Source organism: Mobula birostris, chromosome 26 (genome assembly GCF_030028105.1).
Source record: "Mobula birostris isolate sMobBir1 chromosome 26, sMobBir1.hap1, whole genome shotgun sequence".
Taxonomy (NCBI): Eukaryota; Metazoa; Chordata; class Chondrichthyes; order Myliobatiformes; family Myliobatidae; genus Mobula; species Mobula birostris.
Genome location: NC_092395.1, coordinates 42,115,305 through 42,134,855, shown reverse-complemented (window position 1 = coordinate 42,134,855; position 19,551 = coordinate 42,115,305). Strand labels below are relative to the sequence as shown.

Genomic DNA, 19,551 nt, shown 5'->3' with positions numbered 1-19,551 from the left:
GAGCACCCCATTACCTTTGCCACAGATTAGATTAGAGGTTATTTACAAATATTACCATATATTTGAATAAAAGAGGAGTGAGTCAGTGATTTGTATGATAGATATCGTCACAGTACACCTTGGGAATTGCTTTCATACTGCTGTGTCTTGCCTTTGTTTTTTGGTGCAAGCTAGTAGCAAGAACAGTGGTAAAGTTTGCCAAGAAAATACGACATTAATTAAAATTGCAATTCTTCAGATTTTTCTTGCTGTCTGCACAAGTTCCCTGTGTTGGGAGCTGATGGCCCACAACACTTGTCAAATTTGATAGAGTTGAATGAAAGCTGGAGCTGCCTCTGCTGAAAACTATTAAGGGAACCCTGTGAAACATTGCTTCTTACACCTGACTTGTTACAAGCAGTTTACTTTGAATGTATCTGCCTGAAAAAAAGACAGGTCAACCTGTGTTGGAATTAAACCTTAATCTTAACCTGGGAGAGAACTGATTGTGCTTTCTCACTGAAGTACACTTGGATGATATAATTCTCCTGTAAGTAGTTCCTTCTGCAGTTTATGAGATTTGCCAAGTTGCACTTCATTTTATTTTAAGCCTACTCAACAGACTTGTTTTTGTAGCCACTTGGAGTACAGGTTTTATTGTTTAAAAGCACAATAGATTCATGAAGTTTGTGGCACTTGGCACAAGGTGGTTCTGGAGGACTGGAAAATTGCAAACGTCACTCCATTCTTTAAGAAGGGAAATAGGCAAAAGAAAGGAAATTATAGGTCAGTTAGCCTAACCTCGGTGCTTGGGAAAGTGTTCGTGTCCATTATTAAGGATGAGGTTTCAGGGTACTTGGAGAGTAATGATAAAATAAGTCAAAGTCAGCATGGTTTCTGTAAAGGAAAATCCTGCCTGACTAATCTGGTAGAGTTCTTCGAGGAACTAACAAGCAGGGTGGACAAAGGAGAGGCAGTGGATGTCATTTACTTGGACTTTAAGAAGGCATTAGATAAGGTGCTACACATGAGCTGCTGAACAAAATAAAATCCCGTGACATTATAGGAAAGATTCTGGCATAAATAAAGGAATGTCTGACAGGCTGGAGGCAGCAAGTGGGAATAAAGGGGGCCTTTAATGGTTGGCTGTCTGTGACTAATGGTGTTTCTCAGGGGTCAGTATTGGGACCACTACTTTTCCCATTGTTTGTCACTGATTTAGATAATGGAATTGGTGGCTTTGTGGCAAAGTTTGCAGATGATACAAAGATGGGTAGTGCTGAGGAAACAATGTTATTGCAGAAGGACTTAGACAAATTAGAAGAATGGGCAAAAAAAGTGGCAGATGGAATACATTCTTGGGAAATATATGATAATGTATTTTGGTCAAAGGAACAAAAGTGCAGACTATTATCTAAATGGGGAGAAAATTCAAACATCAGAGGTGCAAAGGGACTTGGGAGTGCAAGACTCCCAGAAGGTGAATTCATCTTGAGTCTGTAGTAAAGAAGGCAAATGCAATGTTGGCATTCATTTCAAGGAGAATAGAATATAGAACCAAGGCAATAATGCTGAGGCTTTATAAGACACTGAGGGACTGATAGTGATGAAACCTCTGTTGATAAAATCTCAGCTGGCAATGAGGAAGCATTCAGGAGTGAGATAAATCAGCTGGTTGAGTGGTGTCTTAACCTTGCACTTAATATCAGCATGACCAACAAACTGATTTGGGACTTCAGAAAGGGGAAGTCGCGAGAACACACACCAGTCCTCAGCGAGGGATCAGTAGTGGAAGGGGGAGTAGCTTTAAGTTCCTTGATTTCAGCATCTGTCCTGGGTCCAACACATTGATACAATCATAAAAAAGGCCTCCTAGTGGCTATACTTCTCTAGGGGTTTAGGTAACTTTGGTACGTCGTTAACAACTCTTGTAAATTTCTAAAGAAAGAAGGTGGAGAGCATTCTGACTGGTTGCAACACAGCAAATGCACAACATCATAAGAGGATGCAAAGACTTGTAGACTCAATTGGTTACATCACAGACATAAACTCCCTACCATCAAGAATGTCTATAAAATACTCCCCACATTAATTGTTTAAATCTTTTACAAATAACACTTACTTCAGAGACATGGTACTTTGATTGTTTCAACCTCTTTGTTCTCTGTAGTTCTTAACTATGTTCTGGTCTTACTTGCAATTAAGTACTTTGTTAGCATATTGACAAATTTAATCTAGTGGTTCTGTTCCAAGTTGTGTCTACCTATAATGTAGTACCACAGTCTTAAGTTTCAAACATAGCTCGGTTTCAGTCATTCTTTGAGTTAGCATTGTTTATTGAATGAACTGATCATCGTGCTTTGCTTTTCAACCTTATGTACATGTTTATTTTGCAATCTTCATCTTGATATACACAATTGTTAAAATGTTGTTTCATGGTAACAGCATTAAAATAGTCTAGAAAACCTTTAGCATGCCTTTATTTATTTATGACTTTTGACCGTTCCTTTAAATTACCTCTTTCAATTTACGGGAGTCAACAGCAGTTCCAAGAATTATGGTGGATACATTTGCTAAAATAAATTCTGTGGTGAAGACTACTGAGACCCCAGGCCACTTAGCTCTGATGGCCATCTGCATTTATTTGTCTGCCTTTACCTGGATTTAATGACAATTATGTATTGTGGCAATCTTATTTATAGCCTTAATTTGGTTTTTGTTCTAGAAAACTGTAAAAAAGCAGCACTACACGCAAGATGCTGGAGGAACTCAGCAGGTTAGGCAGCTTCTGCCTAAATGGTCAATATTTCGAGCCGAGATGTTTTGTCAGGTCTCATGAATAATATCTTGTGATTATTTAATGCCTAAATAACCTAGAACATGGGTCAAGTCCCACATCTAAAATTCAGTTAGTAATAACCTGGGATTAAAAAATTGCTTTAGTAATCATGGCAGGAAAATTACTAGACTCTTTTAAACTAATGCCTTTCAAATCAGAAGTATTCCTATCCTTGCCCAATCTAGCCTGCATGCAACTCGAAACTTGCGGTGGCGTTGTTTAAATTAAATGGCTTCTGAGAAGGGCCCAGCAAGCTACTCTGTTTCGTAAAAGCTGTTCAAGTAATAAACAGCGCCGATATTCCCACCAAAATGAGCATCAACATAGCACATAACCAATTCATCCCCGACTCAGATAGATAGATACTTCCTCCCACCCCCGATTCTTCTATTATGGTTATTGGATTAATGTGTATGCCCACAAGAAAATCAATCTCAGGGTTGTAAACGGTGGCATACAGTGCCTATCAAAGTACTCATACCCCTTGGAAGTTTTCATGTTTTGCAACATTAAATCACAGTGGATTTAATTTGGCTTTTTTTTGGCACCGATCAACAGAAAAAGACTTGTGTCAAAGTGAAAGAAGATTTATTGGCACTCGATTTACAGTGCCAATAAAAAGTATTCACCCCCCCCCCCCCAAGTTGCTTCAAACGTAATCAATACATTCCAAGACCTAGGTCTCAATACTTGTGCAATTGGATCCTTGGTTTCCTTACTTGTAGACCCCAGTCAGATCAGATTCACAGCATCTCCTCCACAATCACCATCAGCACGGGCACCAACAGGCTGTGTGCTTAGCCCCTGTTCTATTCAATTTACAGTGCCAATAAAAAGTACACCCTTCAGACTATGCGGATTCACAGTTATGTGAGGAACCTATTTCTAACAACGTCTCGTTATATGCGTCCACAATTCACAGTTATGCGAGGAGCACTGCCTTCCTGCCAATACAAGTCACGTGCATACCTCACAATTTCACTGTTGGGATGAGAAGCACCGCTTTCCCGCCAATACAAATCAGGTGCGTGCGCCTTATAATTTCACTGCTGGGATGAGGAGCACCGCTTTCCCGCCAATACAAATCAGGTGCGCGCGCCTCACAATTTCACTCCGGCCACTCTAGCATTGGTTTTGGCAAGGTGTGGATGCGCGATCTTAAACTTCTGTTGGTTTTACCTATGGTGCAGTGATTTTGTGCTTGAAATATTTAACTATGCCTCCTAAGCGTCGGATGTCATGTCTTGATCCGTCAGCCAAGCGGCAGAGAACCGTTTTAACACTTGAAAAGAAGTTGGAAATTATAAACAGCACAGCATCAACTGAAGGTAACACAGCTCTGGGACGCTACTGTCGGGAACAGGATCTTGCCTTTAAAGTTCTTTTGTTGCTTGACAATGCGCCAGCACATCCTAACCATTTGGACAGCATTCATCCTAACATAACAGTGCGTTTCCTGCTGCTTAACACAACATCGCTGATTCAACTACTCGACCAAGGAGTATGTATTTTTTTTTTAACGGCGAACTATCTCTCAGATGCTGCAAGCAACAGACAATTTTGAAAATCCCGGGAGTTCACCAACGGTGAGGGAATGGTGGAAGTCGGAACACTTGGCACAAATGGCGATGGACATGGACACACGTTTAGAACGGAGTCAGCATTTCAGTCATTCCCTGCCATCAACCCTTCTTCCCTACAAGCAAATTTATGCTGAAAAACAAAATGCTGCCAAGCAAACAACCCTCACCACTTTTTGCAAATCGCTGTAATCTTTCTGCTGCCGGCAGTTCTGTGAGTCTTCCTTCACCCCTTGCTGTGCTTGATATTATCCTGACGACCACAGCCATCCACTTTATCCGTGTAAAGCTGCCCGACACCACAACAACCACTTATCTCCCGGAGCGAACCCACCTGCCACTGTTAGTGAGTACTGTACACTAGAGGATGTTAACTTTCTATGATTTATTACATTGACTATTACCTTAAATTGGTTAAATATAATACAAATGTTGTCTTGTAGTACTGCTTTTGTGTCGTATTGATATAAAAATGTGAATAAGTTACAGATAAAACATATTTAGGAAGCGCTCTGGAATGCATCCTTATTTTCTCCATTTAAATAATTGTTCACATTATGCGATTTCACATTATGTGTCAACTTTGAGGAACGTGTCCCTCGCATATAACGAGGATAGGGTATATTCACCCCCCCCCCCCCCCCCGGAAGTTTTCATGTTTTATTGTTTTACAACATTGAATCACAGTGGATTTAATTTGGCTTTTTTGACACTGATTAACAGAAAAGACTCTTGTGTCAAAGTAAAAGCAAATATCTACAAATTGGTCTAAATTACTTACAATTATTAAACACAAAATAATTGATTGCATAATTACTCACCCCCTTCAAGACAGTATTTAGGCTATGCACCTTTGGCAGCAATTATAGCCTTGAGCCTGTGTAGATGGGTCTCTATCAGCTTGCGCACCTAGACACTACAATATCCCCCCCATTCCAAAACTGCTCAAATTCTGTCAGATTGCATGGGGATTGTGAGTGAACAGCCCTTTTCAAGTACAGCCACAAATTCTCAATCAGATTGAGTTCTGGACTTTGATGTGGCCACCCTAGGACATTAACTCAGTGTTTTTAAGCCACTCCTGTATAGGTTTGGCTTTACGCTGGGGGTCATTGTCTTGCTGGAAACATATCTTCTCCCAAGTGGCAGTTCTCTTACAGACTACATCAGGTTTTACTCCAGAATTTCTGTGTATTTTGTTGCATTCGTTTTACTCTCTACCTTCACAAGCCTTCCAGGGCCTGCTGCAGTGAAGTATCCCCACAGAATAATGCAGCCACCACCATGCTTCACCGTTTTTGATAATGTGCGGTGTTCGACTTGCACCAAACATAACGTTCAGTCTGATGGCTAAAAAGCTCCATTTTGATTTTATCAGACCATAGAACCTGCTTCCAATTGAGTTCAGAGTTTCCCAAATGTCTTCTGGCAAACTCTAGCTGGGATTTCATGCGAGTTTTTTTTTCAGCAGTGGCTTTCTCTTTGCCACTCTCCCATAAAGCCGCAATTGGTGAAGTACCTGGTCAATAGTTGTTGTATGGGCAGTCTGTCCCATTTCAGCCACTGAAGCTTGTAACTCCTCCAGAGTTGTCATAGGTCCCTTGGTGGCCTTCATTAGTCCCCTTGCATGGTCACTCAGTTTGTGAGGATGGCCTGCTTCAGGCAGATTTACAGCTGTGCCATATTCTTTCCATTTTTTGATGTTTGGTTTAACTGTTCTCCAAGGGATATTCAGTGTCTTGGAAATTTTCTTGTATCCATCTCCTGACCTTGTACTTCTCAATAACCTCTTTGAAGAGCTGCTTGGAGTGTTCTTTTGTCTTCATGGTGTAGTTTTTGCTGACTCATCAGTAGTTGGACCTTTCAGATACAGGTGTATTTTTACTATAATCAATTGAAACACCTTGACTGCACACAGGTGATCTTCATTTAACTAGTTATTTGACTTAAAAAAAAGGCTGCACCTGCGATGATTTGGTGTATGATATCAAAGGGAGTGAATACTTGTGCAATCATTTATACTGTGTTTTGTATTTGTAATTAATTTAGCTCACTTTGTAGAGATCTGTTTTTATTTTGACATGCAAGAGTTTTTTTTTCCGTTGATCAGTGTCAAATAAACTAAATTAAATCCACTGTAAAACAATAAAACTTGAAAACTTCCGAGGGAGTGGGGTGAATACTTTTTATAGGCATTAGCTATATGCATTCATGACCAGCTTCTCAAGGATTGAACAGTAACTGGCATTACCAATGACATAATCCACAAAATCAAAAAAAAAGTCATTACTGAGTGATCTTATTGTTCAAAATATCTTGTACATTATTATAGTATGCAGTAAATTATAGAAGTTCGTGATGCTCTTGGTGTGTCTCCAATGAAATACGACCTGCTTTTCAATTTAGTGACAATTAGTTGCACATTGAGGATATTCTACTCTATTACAGGTACATCTACGGACCGGGTAATTATATACCTCTGCTTCATTAAAATATAAAACAGTGATTATTCAGCAGTCAATTCAGGTGTGAATTGCTCTATAGAACTTCATGTAGATTGTACTGGGTTTCTCCACAGATACCTGTTCTGCATTAGAAATCAGTCAACCTTGTGATTCTCTATATTTCTTCCTACCGCAGTTAAATAGCTGTGTTTATTACCTCACCTCTCTGCTCACTTCTGTGCATTGCCCATTCAAAGTCAAAGGAAACAAATATACCAAGACCTTCTGTGACACACTGCACTACTATGATGGACACAAGAGATTCTTCAGATTCTGGAAATCTTGAGCAACTCGCATACAAAATGCTGGAAGAACTCAGCAAGTTGGGCAGCATTAATGTCATGTTGAAGTGTCTTGGCTTTAAATGTCAACTACAGATTCTGCTCCTAAGATACTGTCTAACTTGCTGAGTTCCTCCAGTATTTTGAGGATACGTAAGACAGAAAATACTCAGTGCTGTAAATACCCAGTGGTTCCAGTATCAATATCAGACAGGCAGTCATACATCTTTGCACACACATTTTGCATCAATGAATCTAAGCAATGAGGGAAACTGAGGATATTTCCATAGCACTGCTGCCTGCTGAATTCTTAGTAATGATGCCACTCTCGTAACCCTCTAAACTGAGAACTAATTGCCAGCAATAAAGTGTAACGACATTCCAAGAGTCCCTTCCAGTGAAGCCTAGCCCCGGTATTTGTACTCCCAAACTCCACTGGTTCTCTGCTTCTGCCAGTTCTCGTAGTTACTTTATGTTGTCACCTGAATTCCACATACAGTTACTTTGCTCTGCTGGTCTCAGTTTCTGTTCATTTGGTATGGAAAACAAGTAAACTACAGAGGATAGAATCTGAATCAAAAGTAGAAATGGCGGGGGGGTGGGGGGACTTAGCCGCTCAAGCGGCATCTGTGGAAAGAAAAAAGGCCAGTAATGTTCTGATCAGTGATTGTCCCTCAGAAGTTTCCTCAGTTCTGAGGTAGAATCATTGACCAGAGATGTTGACTTGTTCCTCTTTCTGCAGATGTTGCCGCGTCCTTCCACCATTCTAGGTTTGTAAGCTGCCCTCATCCCAGTCCTTTAGATCTGTGATCTTGAGAACAATTTTTCACGTCCCTTGCCTTAGCTAATGACCTCAGTTGTGGTGTGACTGATGTTTATTCACATTCTTTCGGGGGGTGGGGGTGGGGTTGCAGCATACCTCAACCGTATTCAGGCCATGGCAACTAAAGATACTTATCACAGTAACCAGAACCATGATCAGTATGGTTTACTCATCAGCTGCATAGTGCTTTAACTCCATAGTTCTTTAACTGCTAATGTATTTAGCCAACCTTCCCATCATGCCCTATAATTTCAGTTCTACAACGAGTCACGTATAAAAGAACAAAAGGAGTTTATTCAGTGCTACAGCTTGATCAATGCATAGTATTGAGCTCAGCCCAAAGTCAATTAATTTTCAGATTTTAATTGCTTTGAGGTCTAGGCTAAAACTTCTGGCTTGCACATATACAAAGATAAGATTTTTGACACCCTTCCTCTATGAGAATCGATCTCACTGCCTTCCATCTGGCCCCAGTGTGTTAGTAGATGGAAACCCTGAGGATTGCAGAACAATATGGGTGGTTGTATTCAATATTGTTAATTAGTTTTTTTTTAGAAGAATACTCATTTGTTCATTATCTGCCATGTTGTACAACGCAGGTGATCATGGACTTTCTATGACTATGATTATTTTTGGCACTTTTTTCTACAGAAATTTCTTCATTGCAGCCTTCTGGTCAGTGTCTTACAGTATAAGAATACTATATATACTATAAACATCGATTCCCCTGAATAAGTGTAATTAAGGTGTACATTTTAACTGGCCAACATGCCTAAACTATCCAGACATAGAGATCCTGTTGTTAGATAACAAGCAGTTTAGCTGTTGTTGTTACTTATTTAATATTGTGGCATAAATAAATCACTCCATTGCTGCTACATATTCTATAATGTCTTTCTTAGTTATCAACTCTTTTTTACATCGTCCTTGGTTTTCTTTTGATCAACCCATTAGTAGTTTAAGATATGGAGATATGACACTATCCCATTAGATAAAGTGAAAGGGCTCTAAGAAGCCTTGTAAAAGTTATAGAAAGATGGTGTGAAACTCGATGTGAAAATCAAGAACAGTAAGGGTGTGTTATCTGGTGAGCTGAAGGAATTCAAAATGGTGATGGACCAAATCAGGTGGAAAGTTTCATATTTCTGCAGTCAAGAATACATGTAGATGATGGATGCACTTGAAGAACTGTTCAGAAGAGTTCTGTAATATTAAGCTTGTAAGACAGGGGTCCCCAACCTTTTGTGCACCGCGGACCGGTTTAATATTGACGTTATTCTTGCGGACCGGCCGACCGGGGGCGGGGGGGGGGGGATGTTCAAGTTCAACAGTGCGTGACAGGGAATGAGGAAAGGTGCAGCTGACTCATATTGTTTCATATCGCCAAATCATATAGTTTCTTCGTGGCCCGGTACTGGTCCGCAGCCCGGTGATTGGGGACCACTGTTGTAAAAGATAAAGACATGTAGGCAGCATTTGTAAAGAAAGAAACACAGTTGATGTTCAAGACCTTTCATCAGAACTAGAAAAACATACAAGTTCTAAGAACAGAGAAGGGGAGGGATGGAGAGAACAGGAATGTCTGTGAATGGGTGGACACCAAGATAAAATGTAAAACAGATTGGTGTCAATTGGGAAATGAGTGTAAAGGCTTGTTAATGGTTGACAAACTCTCGGGAAGAGAAATAATTAGAAGAAAATGAATAAAAGAGAAGGAACATCTGTTGTTAGCTTGGTTAGTACATGTACTTTCCTTTTAGTAGATTTAAGTTGACCATTTCAGGACAGGTGAGGACACAAAGAGCTTTGCCTCATGTTAATTTCTATAAGCACCCCTTGTTTGCTGCCCTCTTGGGGATGGATGTGGGGGAAAGCAGAGAAGGAGCGGGAGGGGGAGAGAAAATGGTAATAAATTGTGTTTTTAATTATTACAGGAATTGATCTTAAGATGCTATGAATTTGCTATGAAGTTACCTGATATGGATCCTTTTCTGAGTTCTGTACTATCTATTATTCAGCTTGTTTCATTTCAGTCATTTTCTCCATGTAATTCAGACACCAAATAATGTTGAATGTTTCTATATGTACAGGGGTTTTGATTTGCTTGTCTGGTAATTTCCAAACCCTGTTCTTGATAATTGAACATAAGCCATACAATGTACTTCCTAAAATGAAAAATGATTTTAAAGGCAGTTAAGCAGCGCATACTCTATGGAGTTTTACAGTCTGTGATCATACAGCATAAATATTTCAGATCGTTTGAAGCAAATAAGATGAGGCCCATTTGATATGTGTTCTGTGTTATTGGATTTGTCCTCTAACAGATGTTAAGAGTGATTGAAAAACACAGTGCAGGTTTTGGAGATTCCCTTTGTAGTATCAATGTAAAGGCTAAGGGGGTTGTGGTACGTTTTACTGGATTTAATATTGTCTGCGTTTGATTTCCGTCTACAGACTACTGGAAGTTTTAAGCACTACTGTGTTTTTCAGCGGGTGTTGTTCGGTGCCACTTCGTTCTCCTGTTCTGTTAAAAATTCTTATCGCAGTAGTGTTGATGAATTTTTAAGCTCAAGTCCTTCAACTAAATACATTTGATGTTGCAATGTAAGACAAGTAGCTGAAGTAAACTTAGATGAGTATTGCCTCACTGATTTTTAATAGTCCTCATATCTTGATATATAGTACTGGTTCTAAAGTCTTGGTTGATTTATTTTATTCATGTGCAATATATTAGCAATTTTGAAAGTTTTGTACAAGCTACAGAGAAATTTATACACATCTGAGGATTTCATTCTACATTAATCAAAAAGCAAAGAATCTGGTAGTCAAAATCTGAAATAAAAACATTCATTAAAAACGGTCACTTAGCAGGACAAGTAGAATCTGTGAAGAAACAGAGTTAATATTACTCCTGCCTCCACGATGCTGCCTGATCTGCTGAGTATTTTCAGCATTTTATGTTGTTTCTGTTTATATAGAATGTGAAAAAGGAGTTGTATAGTGAGCTTGCATGTAGGAAGAAAGAGGTAGCGATGGGAAATGCCTTACTAAACATGAATAAATAGTTTATAAAAGGAAGACTTTGGAGCTTTGTCCAACTGTGACATGTTCAAAGATAGTTTAAATGATGAATCCCATAAAATTAATCTACTCCATACTTCCCCAAACCCCTGACTTTGCACATTTGTTGTCCTCTATTGATTTGGGAAGGGTGGTTTATGGAATATGTTATTGGGCTTAGTATCCAGACAGCTGGTATTCAAATCCTTCTACTTAAATTCATGTAATTAAATAAAACTGAAATACCATTAGCAGTGACCTTAAAGCTAACAGTTCAATGCCAATCATTTGCTTTATTAATACTCTTGTGATAGTGCTTTTATAAAGCACAACATGCACAAAAAAGGCCAGATTAATTGTCCCTTATGGCCCCTCCCAAATTTTCCTCTGACTTACATTGTATTACCTGCTACAGGAAATTTCTCAGTGTGAGATGTTGCACTGGCAGGATAGACCAACTGGAGTCAAGTTCAGGTTTATTGACATAGGCACATATACACAGGGTATTAATGCATTAGATTTTTGCAGCAGCAACAGAACACATCACAAAGACAATAAACACAAATTATATAAACTTAAATTAACATAACATAAATTAAGGAAGGTGGACCTTAAGATTCCTTAATGCAGACTGTGGTTATAGCATTCGGACAAAAATAGACAACAGAGCCACTTGTCACCACCTACGATTCTCCCTCAGCTGATGAATCTTGTAATTTTCCATATTTGATTAAAACAAAATAATAGGCACTGGGGAATGTGGTAACACGGTTACTCTGGCTGGATTTTCAATGAGTATGTTGGTAGCAGCATTATTTGGATAAATTGTGGATATAATTACCTTTCTTAACCTGTAACAAGTAGGGGGTAGAACCACTTTGATACCCGAGATGCTCTCTGGTATCTTTATGCTAAATGGAGTTTTATTTAGAATGGATCTTGAGTTCAGAACTGAACATTTCTGAGGTGCTGATTGCAAGAGTAAAATTCTGTTTCACTGTAACCTCATATTTGACCTATCCTTCTAAGGTCCAGTCATGTCAATGAACACCTATAAATGAAATGTTACCCTTGACTCTGTGACTAAGGTGAATTTGTAAAGTTGCTGAAAGTAGAAGTAGTATGCAGTAAGACAGTCAAGAAATGTAATCATTTCATCAACAGACACATCAAAGCAATTACACAAATAAGTAGAACCTGATCAAAACTTTTCAATCCCGCCACATCCAGTCATGAATGGGAGTGAAGAACTAAATAAGGGGAGGAGGCAGCTTTCTGAGCATCACCATTTTGAATGACTGCTTGATGTACAAATGCAAATGTGAACTTGAAGCCATTCAACAGAAATTTAACTGAACCAGTCACGTAAAATTTATCAGCCAGTTATCTAGAGTACAGTTCAGAGGCTGAGCATATTGTGACACATGGCTCATCTTCCAAAACTTTTCAAGATGAACAAACCACAAGGCTGATGAATGCAGATTGAATAAAGCTCTGGAAACTCTACATTATCGAGGATAAAGTAATCTTTTGATTGACTGAGAATGTTGTATAAGTTATCGAAAAATGCAATGAAGCAACTTATAAATGCTTGCAGGTACAAAGAAGGCATGACAGCAGCTGTACTTCATTAGGAATTTGAGGAGACTTGGTATGTCACCAAAGACACCTGTAGATTTCTACAGATGTACTGTGGATAGCATTCTAATTGGTTGCATTACCGTCTGGTATGGAGTGACATTGCACAGGATCAGAAAAAAGCTGCAGAGAGAGTTGTAAACTCAGTCAGCTCTGGAATCATTGAGGACACTTTCAAAAGGCGATGCCTCCAAAAGGTGGCACCCATCATTAAGGATCGCTATCACCTGAGACCTGTCTTCTTCTCGTTGCTATCATCAAAGAGGAGGTACAGGATTCTGAAGAGGCACACTCAACGTTTCAGGAACAACCTTTTCCCCTCCACCACCAGATTTCTGAATGGACAATGAATCTATGAACATGACCTCACTATTCTCTCTCTTTTTGCAGAACTTACTTATTTTTTTAAAAAGTGTACTTATTGTAGTTTATCTTCTTAAAAATATATTTTCCATTGCAAAGCAACAAATTTCATGATGTATGCCACTGATATTAAACTTGATTCTGATTTTTCCAATCACACATTTTCGATCTTTGATATCTACCACTTGGAAGGGTAGGAACATTGGATACATGGGACCACTATCAGTGGTGAGATTCATTCTAGGTAATCTAATTTTGAAATATATTGGTATTTCGTCATTGTCCCGGAGGCATATCCTGTAATATTACTAACAGCAAAATGCTATGTACCTTTACCACATGGATTGAAGTTGCTTCCCACTACCATTCTTGGGGACAAGAGAGATGGATATTAAATGCAGACCATATTGTAAACGTAAATGAAATTCTGTAAAAATGCAGAAATCCAATTATAATGAAATGTTGCCATGACAACACAAGGTATTTCTAGATGTCAAATATATCTTTTTAACAGATATGTTGTGATGTGTTGAACTTGTAAGTACAGTAACCATGCAACCAGGCAAAGAGTACTGAAATAGATAACAAGCAGAAAGTAGTGCTCTTATCCAGATATCGAGGAGTTGTTACATAATGGTCTTCAATGTTGCTGTCCTTTTACCTGATCCTGTGACTACCCTCCCCCTTGAATCAGTCCCTGCTGTTTAGTATCGTTACTATGCTACTTTATTTCTAGTTATTCTTACCATGTATCCTGTGAATAACATTTTTGCTGTGTTTGATATTCCAAATCGTGCCTTATTTCCAAGTGAATTATGACTCATTATCTTGAAATTGTTTTAACCTTTCTTATGTACTACTGTATGGAAATCTCCCCACATTGCTTATATGATATATTAGACCATGAAAGTTTACATTATTAATAAAATCTTTATTTAAGAAATTTCATATTTTCATATGCTAAAAGTAAAATCACATTTATGATTTGCACATGCTGTTATACTTAATCTGTTTTTCTTTTCCCTCCTTTTTTCCCAACCTCCCATGTTTACAGTGTACCTGCAGGAAGGACATGGTAAAGATATCAATGGATGTATTTGTACAGCTCCTTCAGCCTGATCGCTATGAACTGTGGAAAAGTGGTAAAGATGTTGTTAATATCGATCACAACAAGCCAACTGCTCTATCCAGCCCTCAGATGGATGACTGGCTGGAGCGAAAAGCTTCATTAAAAGCAAAATGTATTCGAAGGTAAAACTGTCTCTTCATCTTCTTAGAATTTCATCTCGGGAAGTCAACAACTTTGTGTTTACCTGAAATGGTTTACAGTTGAACCCACTTAAACTCAAACAGACCATTCATCTGTATCACTCTGTTATCAAGTATGCTGGAAACTGCTGGGTGTTCTTTGCTCTCATATTAGGTTATTTCTAGTATTAATGCCACGGTGAATTAACATCTGTATTATCAGAAAGAAATCACTAATGTTTTAGCACTTTTGCAACTTGACCTCCCAATTTGGATGATCTTATAGAGCATAACTTGGCCTATTCCAAGTTAGAAAGAGAATGAGACTACTGCACCTTTAATGATGCTCTTTGCATCATCACCGGCCACAGGAGTAGTCCAGATGATTGGTGGTGTCAAATGTTATTCCTTTGTTCAAGGAACAGAGTAAGGATAACCCTGGGAATTATAGATCAGTGAATCTTACACAGTGGTGGGCAACTTATTGGGGAAGATTGTTAGAGACAGGATTTATGAGTATTTGGAGAAGCATAGTGAGACTAGGGATAGTCTGCATAGCTTTGTGAAGGGTAAGTCATGCCTCACAAGCCTGATTGAATTCTTTGAGGATGTGACAAAGTACATTGATGAAGGTAGAGCTGTGGATGTAGTGTACAGTACATGGATTTTAGTATGGCATTTGACAAGCTCTCCCATGGTAAACTCATCCAGAAAGTCAGGAGGTGTGGGATCTAGGTCTGGCTGTGTAGATTCAGAATTGGCAGAGGGTGGTTGTAAATGGAGAGTTTTATGCTTTGAGGTTGGTGACCAGTGGTGGACTGCAGAGATCCGTTTGGGATCCCTGGTCTTTGTGATTTTTATAAATGACTTAGATGAGGAAGTGAAGTGTGAGTTAGTATGTTTACAGATGACACGAAGGTTGGCGGAGATGTGAACAGTGTGGAGTATGGAAGGTTGCCATAGATTACAATGGGACGTTGACAGAATGCAGAGCTGGGCTGAGAAGTGGCAGATGGAGTTCAACACAGAAAAGTGTGAAAGGATTCACTTCGAAAAGACAGAATACAGAGTTAATGGCAGGATTTTTAGCAGTGTGGAGCAGTAGAGGGATCTTGAGGTCCATATCTATAGCTCGCTCTAAGTTGTTGTACAAGTTGATAAGATTGTTAAGAAGGCATCTGGTGTGTTGGCCTTCATTTATTGGGGGATTGAGTTCAGGAGCCACTAGGTAATGTCACAGCTCTATAAATCCTGGTTAGACCACATTTCAAGTACTGTGTTCATTGATGTTTGTCTCATTATATGAAGGATGAGGACGCTTTAGAGAGGGTGCAGTGGAAATTTACCAGGATGTTGCCTGGATTAGGGAGCATATCTTATGAGAATAAGTTGAGTGGGCAAAGGTTTTTTTCTCTTTAGAGGAAAGCAGGATGAGAGGTGACTTGATAGAGGTGTATAAGATCATAAGAGGCAGAGATAAGAGTGGAGACCCAGAGACTTATTCTCAGGGAAGAAATGGCTAATGCGAAGGGGCAGAATTTTAAGATGTTTGGAGGAAAGCATAGGGGGAATGTAAGAGGTAATTTTTTTATATAGAGAATGGGTTGCGTGGAGGGCCTTGCAGGGGTGGTGCTAGAGGCAGGTACATTAGGGATATGTAAATTACTCTAAGATAAGCATATGGATAATAGAAAATTGGAGTGCCATGAAAGGGGGGAGGGTTAGATTGATCTTAGAGCTGATGAAAAGGTTGGCACAATATCTAGGCCAAATGGCTTGAACTGTGCTGTAATGTTCTATATTCTGTGTTCTAGATAAGTGTAATAAAATTGTTTTATTTCATAATATGTCCAGAACAGGTAAGCTTAAACTCTGCTAACCTGCTTTCTCAATCCAAACTGAATACACATAAGTAAATACTGCCCATGTGGACTTTTCTGATATTTTATTCTTTTGTCTTTGTGCAAAATCATTAATCATCTGTTTAAGGCTTCCTTGACAAAATGGCTCAGGTTATATATTCATGTTGGGAATTGTAAGTATTGTTAACATTGTTTTCAGACTATGACATTGTGTGTGTGAGGGCACACAAATGGAGTTAATTACAAAATGGTTTATTGTTCTTAACATAATGAGTTTGGTTCCAGTTTGAAAGATTCATGATACATACTCATCTCCCAGTAGCTTAACACAGCATATTTATCCTTGTCAAATTCAACTTACACTTGCCATATTATTGATAAAGTAGGATAACTGAATTTTTTTGAAGTACTTTCCCCTGTGATCTAAATCAAAAGTTTTATTTTTGTGAAAGATGGAAAATTGAATTAAATTACTAGAATAACCAAATAAAATATGTTAATTAGAAAAATGCCTTTGAATAAATTGGGTGTCTAAATCACTAAAGCACTAACCTTCACTATCTTCATCATTGTGCATAAATTTAGTGAAGCTAATCTGTTAGGATTTACAGTAGTAGTCTATGGAACAGTATTGCTGTTCATTAGACTTATTCCTCCCTGCTTAATTTCTGAGTTATTGTGATGATAGTTGCTGCAAGATAAAGATCTTAAGAATGTGGAAGCTTCCACAGGGAAATAAAGCAATGGAAAGAGCAATATTTATTGTTTTCCTGATTAAGACTGAAAGCATTTGAAAGTTGATTTCACTCCTAGAAGAATGTAGCAGTAGATAAATTATCATGCTGTTAAAAAGCACGCTTATCTTCAAGTAGACAAGTACTAAGATTTTTTTAGCCTGCTTAATGTATATTTACTATCCAGGTACTGGCACTTTATGCTATTTAATACATGTGAATGCAGAACCAAAAAGCAAATGTTTTTGTGCATTTTGCTGAATGGTATATTTTGGGCAGCATCTTATTGAATTTCATGTTTAACTATGCAAATGAAGTTACTGACCAATTTTGTTTTTAAACATGTAATTTAGATACAAAATCTTGGTCAATGTATCTTGAAAGCACCGTTTTCATTCTGCCTATGTAATCTTGTACTCCAATCACAAATAAGTGAAAATCTGTAGATGCTAGAAGTTGAAGTAACACACTCAAAATGCTGGAGGAACCCAGCAGATCAGGCTGCATCTGTGGAAAAGAGGACAGTCGCTGTTTCGGGCCAAGACCCTTCGGCAGTTCTAGAGTAAAAATGATGAGGCGAAGCTTTGAAAGATAGGGAGAGGGGAGAGAGAAACATAAGGCGATAGGTGAAACCAGGAGATAAAGTGAGAGACGGAAAAGAGGATGGGGAATGGTGAAGGTATCTCCTTGCCTGCACAATGTCTCCCTCTGGTGCTCCTCCCCTCTTTTCTTTCTTCCATGGCCTTCTGTCCTCTTCTATCAGACTCCCCTTTCTCCAGCCCTGTATCTCTTACACCAATCAACTTCCCAGCTCTTTACTTTGTCCTCCCCTTCGGGTTTTGCCTATCACCTTGTGTTTTTCTCTTCCCCTCCCCACCTTTTAAATCTACTCCTCAGCTTTTTTTTTCTCTAGTCCTGCCAAAGGGTCTCAGCCTGAAACATCCACTGTGCTCTTTTCCATGGATGCTGTCTGGCTTGCTGAGTTCCTCCAGTATTTTGTGTGTGTGTGTTGCTAGTCTTTTATTCCAATATGAAGAAAGTTCACATGATTGCTATATCCTCTTATAGAGGGTTAAGCTGAGGCCTCCAGTGAGCAGGGCCAAGAACATATCACTCATACTATCCAAGATGCTGCGGCACCAAGCTGTTTCTTAAATTACAGCTTATGGAACTAGTACTGTCATAATTTAGTAAGTGAGAGAAATAGGTTTTGAACTTGTGAAAACTACACATTCCATTCATCCTGAGTAAACTGAAGCAGATTGCTGTCAATTGAAGTGGACTAGACTCCATAAACTAGACCATTGAAGATATGAAGGAAAGTGGAGAGGACAAGCATTGGCGTGATTGCGGAGCACGCAATAACATTGGATAGGTTACACACTTTTGTTATCTGGTTATTCCTGTATTGTAAATCTTTAATACAATGCATTTGTCCTGTATGATGCATCCTCTGATTGAATTGTACGATGAGGGGCAGCAGGTACTTAGTGACTGATGGTTTAAAATGTAAGTGCTGCATTTGAAAAAAAGAGAAATGACCGTAACAGTTGCGGATGCCTTTCCATTTAACTTCACTGTTCAAAGTGCCATTTGTGCTTCTATTATGTCTTTTTTTAAGAGCCATTGAATGATACAGCCACAGTACCTATATAATTAAAAGTTCTCTGTCTGTCACACTTCTGAAGTGCATGGAAAAATTGTCTATCAAGCCTCAAGGTGCCTATTACCTGATTGGTTCAAATAACTATCTACTAAATTATCTGAGCTGATTTACTCAACTCAAAATCTGTCAGTCCTGAACCAGAAACTCAGCACGCAAAACCATTTAGTATTCTTTCAAAGAACAAAATCGTAGCTTGCAATAACTGTGAAGTAAATTGATCGAATGATATTTTTCAAGATAGCTTCTTACACAATTTTTCTTCTTTAGGCAGTTCAGTGTATATGCGGTTATAATAATTGTGTTAAGTGTGTACAGTAATGGAAAAATTACCTTGCCCATGAAGATAATTAATGCAAGAAATTCTTAATTCTTCTGCATCTATCCTTTTCCAGAAATCGGAATTAATATGTCATTTTTTCATTATTAATATAGAAACATAGAAAATAGGTGCAGGAGTAGGCCATTAGGCCCTTCAAACCTGCACCACCGTTCAGTATGATCATGGCTGATCATCCAACTCAGAACCCTGTACCTGCCTTCTCTCCATACCCCCTGATCCCTTTAGCCACAAGGGCTATATCTAACTCCCTCTTAAATATAGCTAATGAACTGGCCTCAACTGTTTCCTGTGGCAGAGAATTCCACAGATTCACCACTCTTTGTGTGAATATCTTAGTCATTTGATATTGATTGACTCAGTAAAAGAGTTACAGTAACAGATGAGCTACTGTGTATGAAAACTGGAAGCAGGAGTAGGGCATGTGGCCCTTTCAAGCTATCTCTGCAAATAGACCAGGTCATTGATGACTTGTACTGTGTCCATTTTCCTGCATGCTGCCCAGGTCTCTCGATTCCTTCAAATTTCAGAAAACTATTGTTCTCTGCTTTGATTGAACTCAATAATGGAACCTCCACAGCCATACAGGTTTGAAAATTCCAAACGTTCACCACCCTGAAGAAATTGTCGAAAAGGG

The 19,551-nt window shown here is 38.8% G+C and overlaps 1 protein-coding gene across 4 annotated transcripts in view; it reads left to right on the top strand.

The window, feature by feature from the left end:
- Window positions 1-19,551, top strand: part of kdm4b (lysine (K)-specific demethylase 4B) — a 550,987-nt gene that overhangs the window by 337,158 nt on the left and 194,278 nt on the right. For all 4 annotated transcript variants that reach the window (XM_072244640.1, XM_072244641.1, XM_072244642.1 and 1 more), the window contains one exon: window positions 14,122-14,318. In XM_072244640.1, coding sequence (XP_072100741.1) covers window positions 14,122-14,318 — 197 coding nt within the window. The remainder of the gene's footprint in view (window positions 1-14,121; window positions 14,319-19,551) is intronic.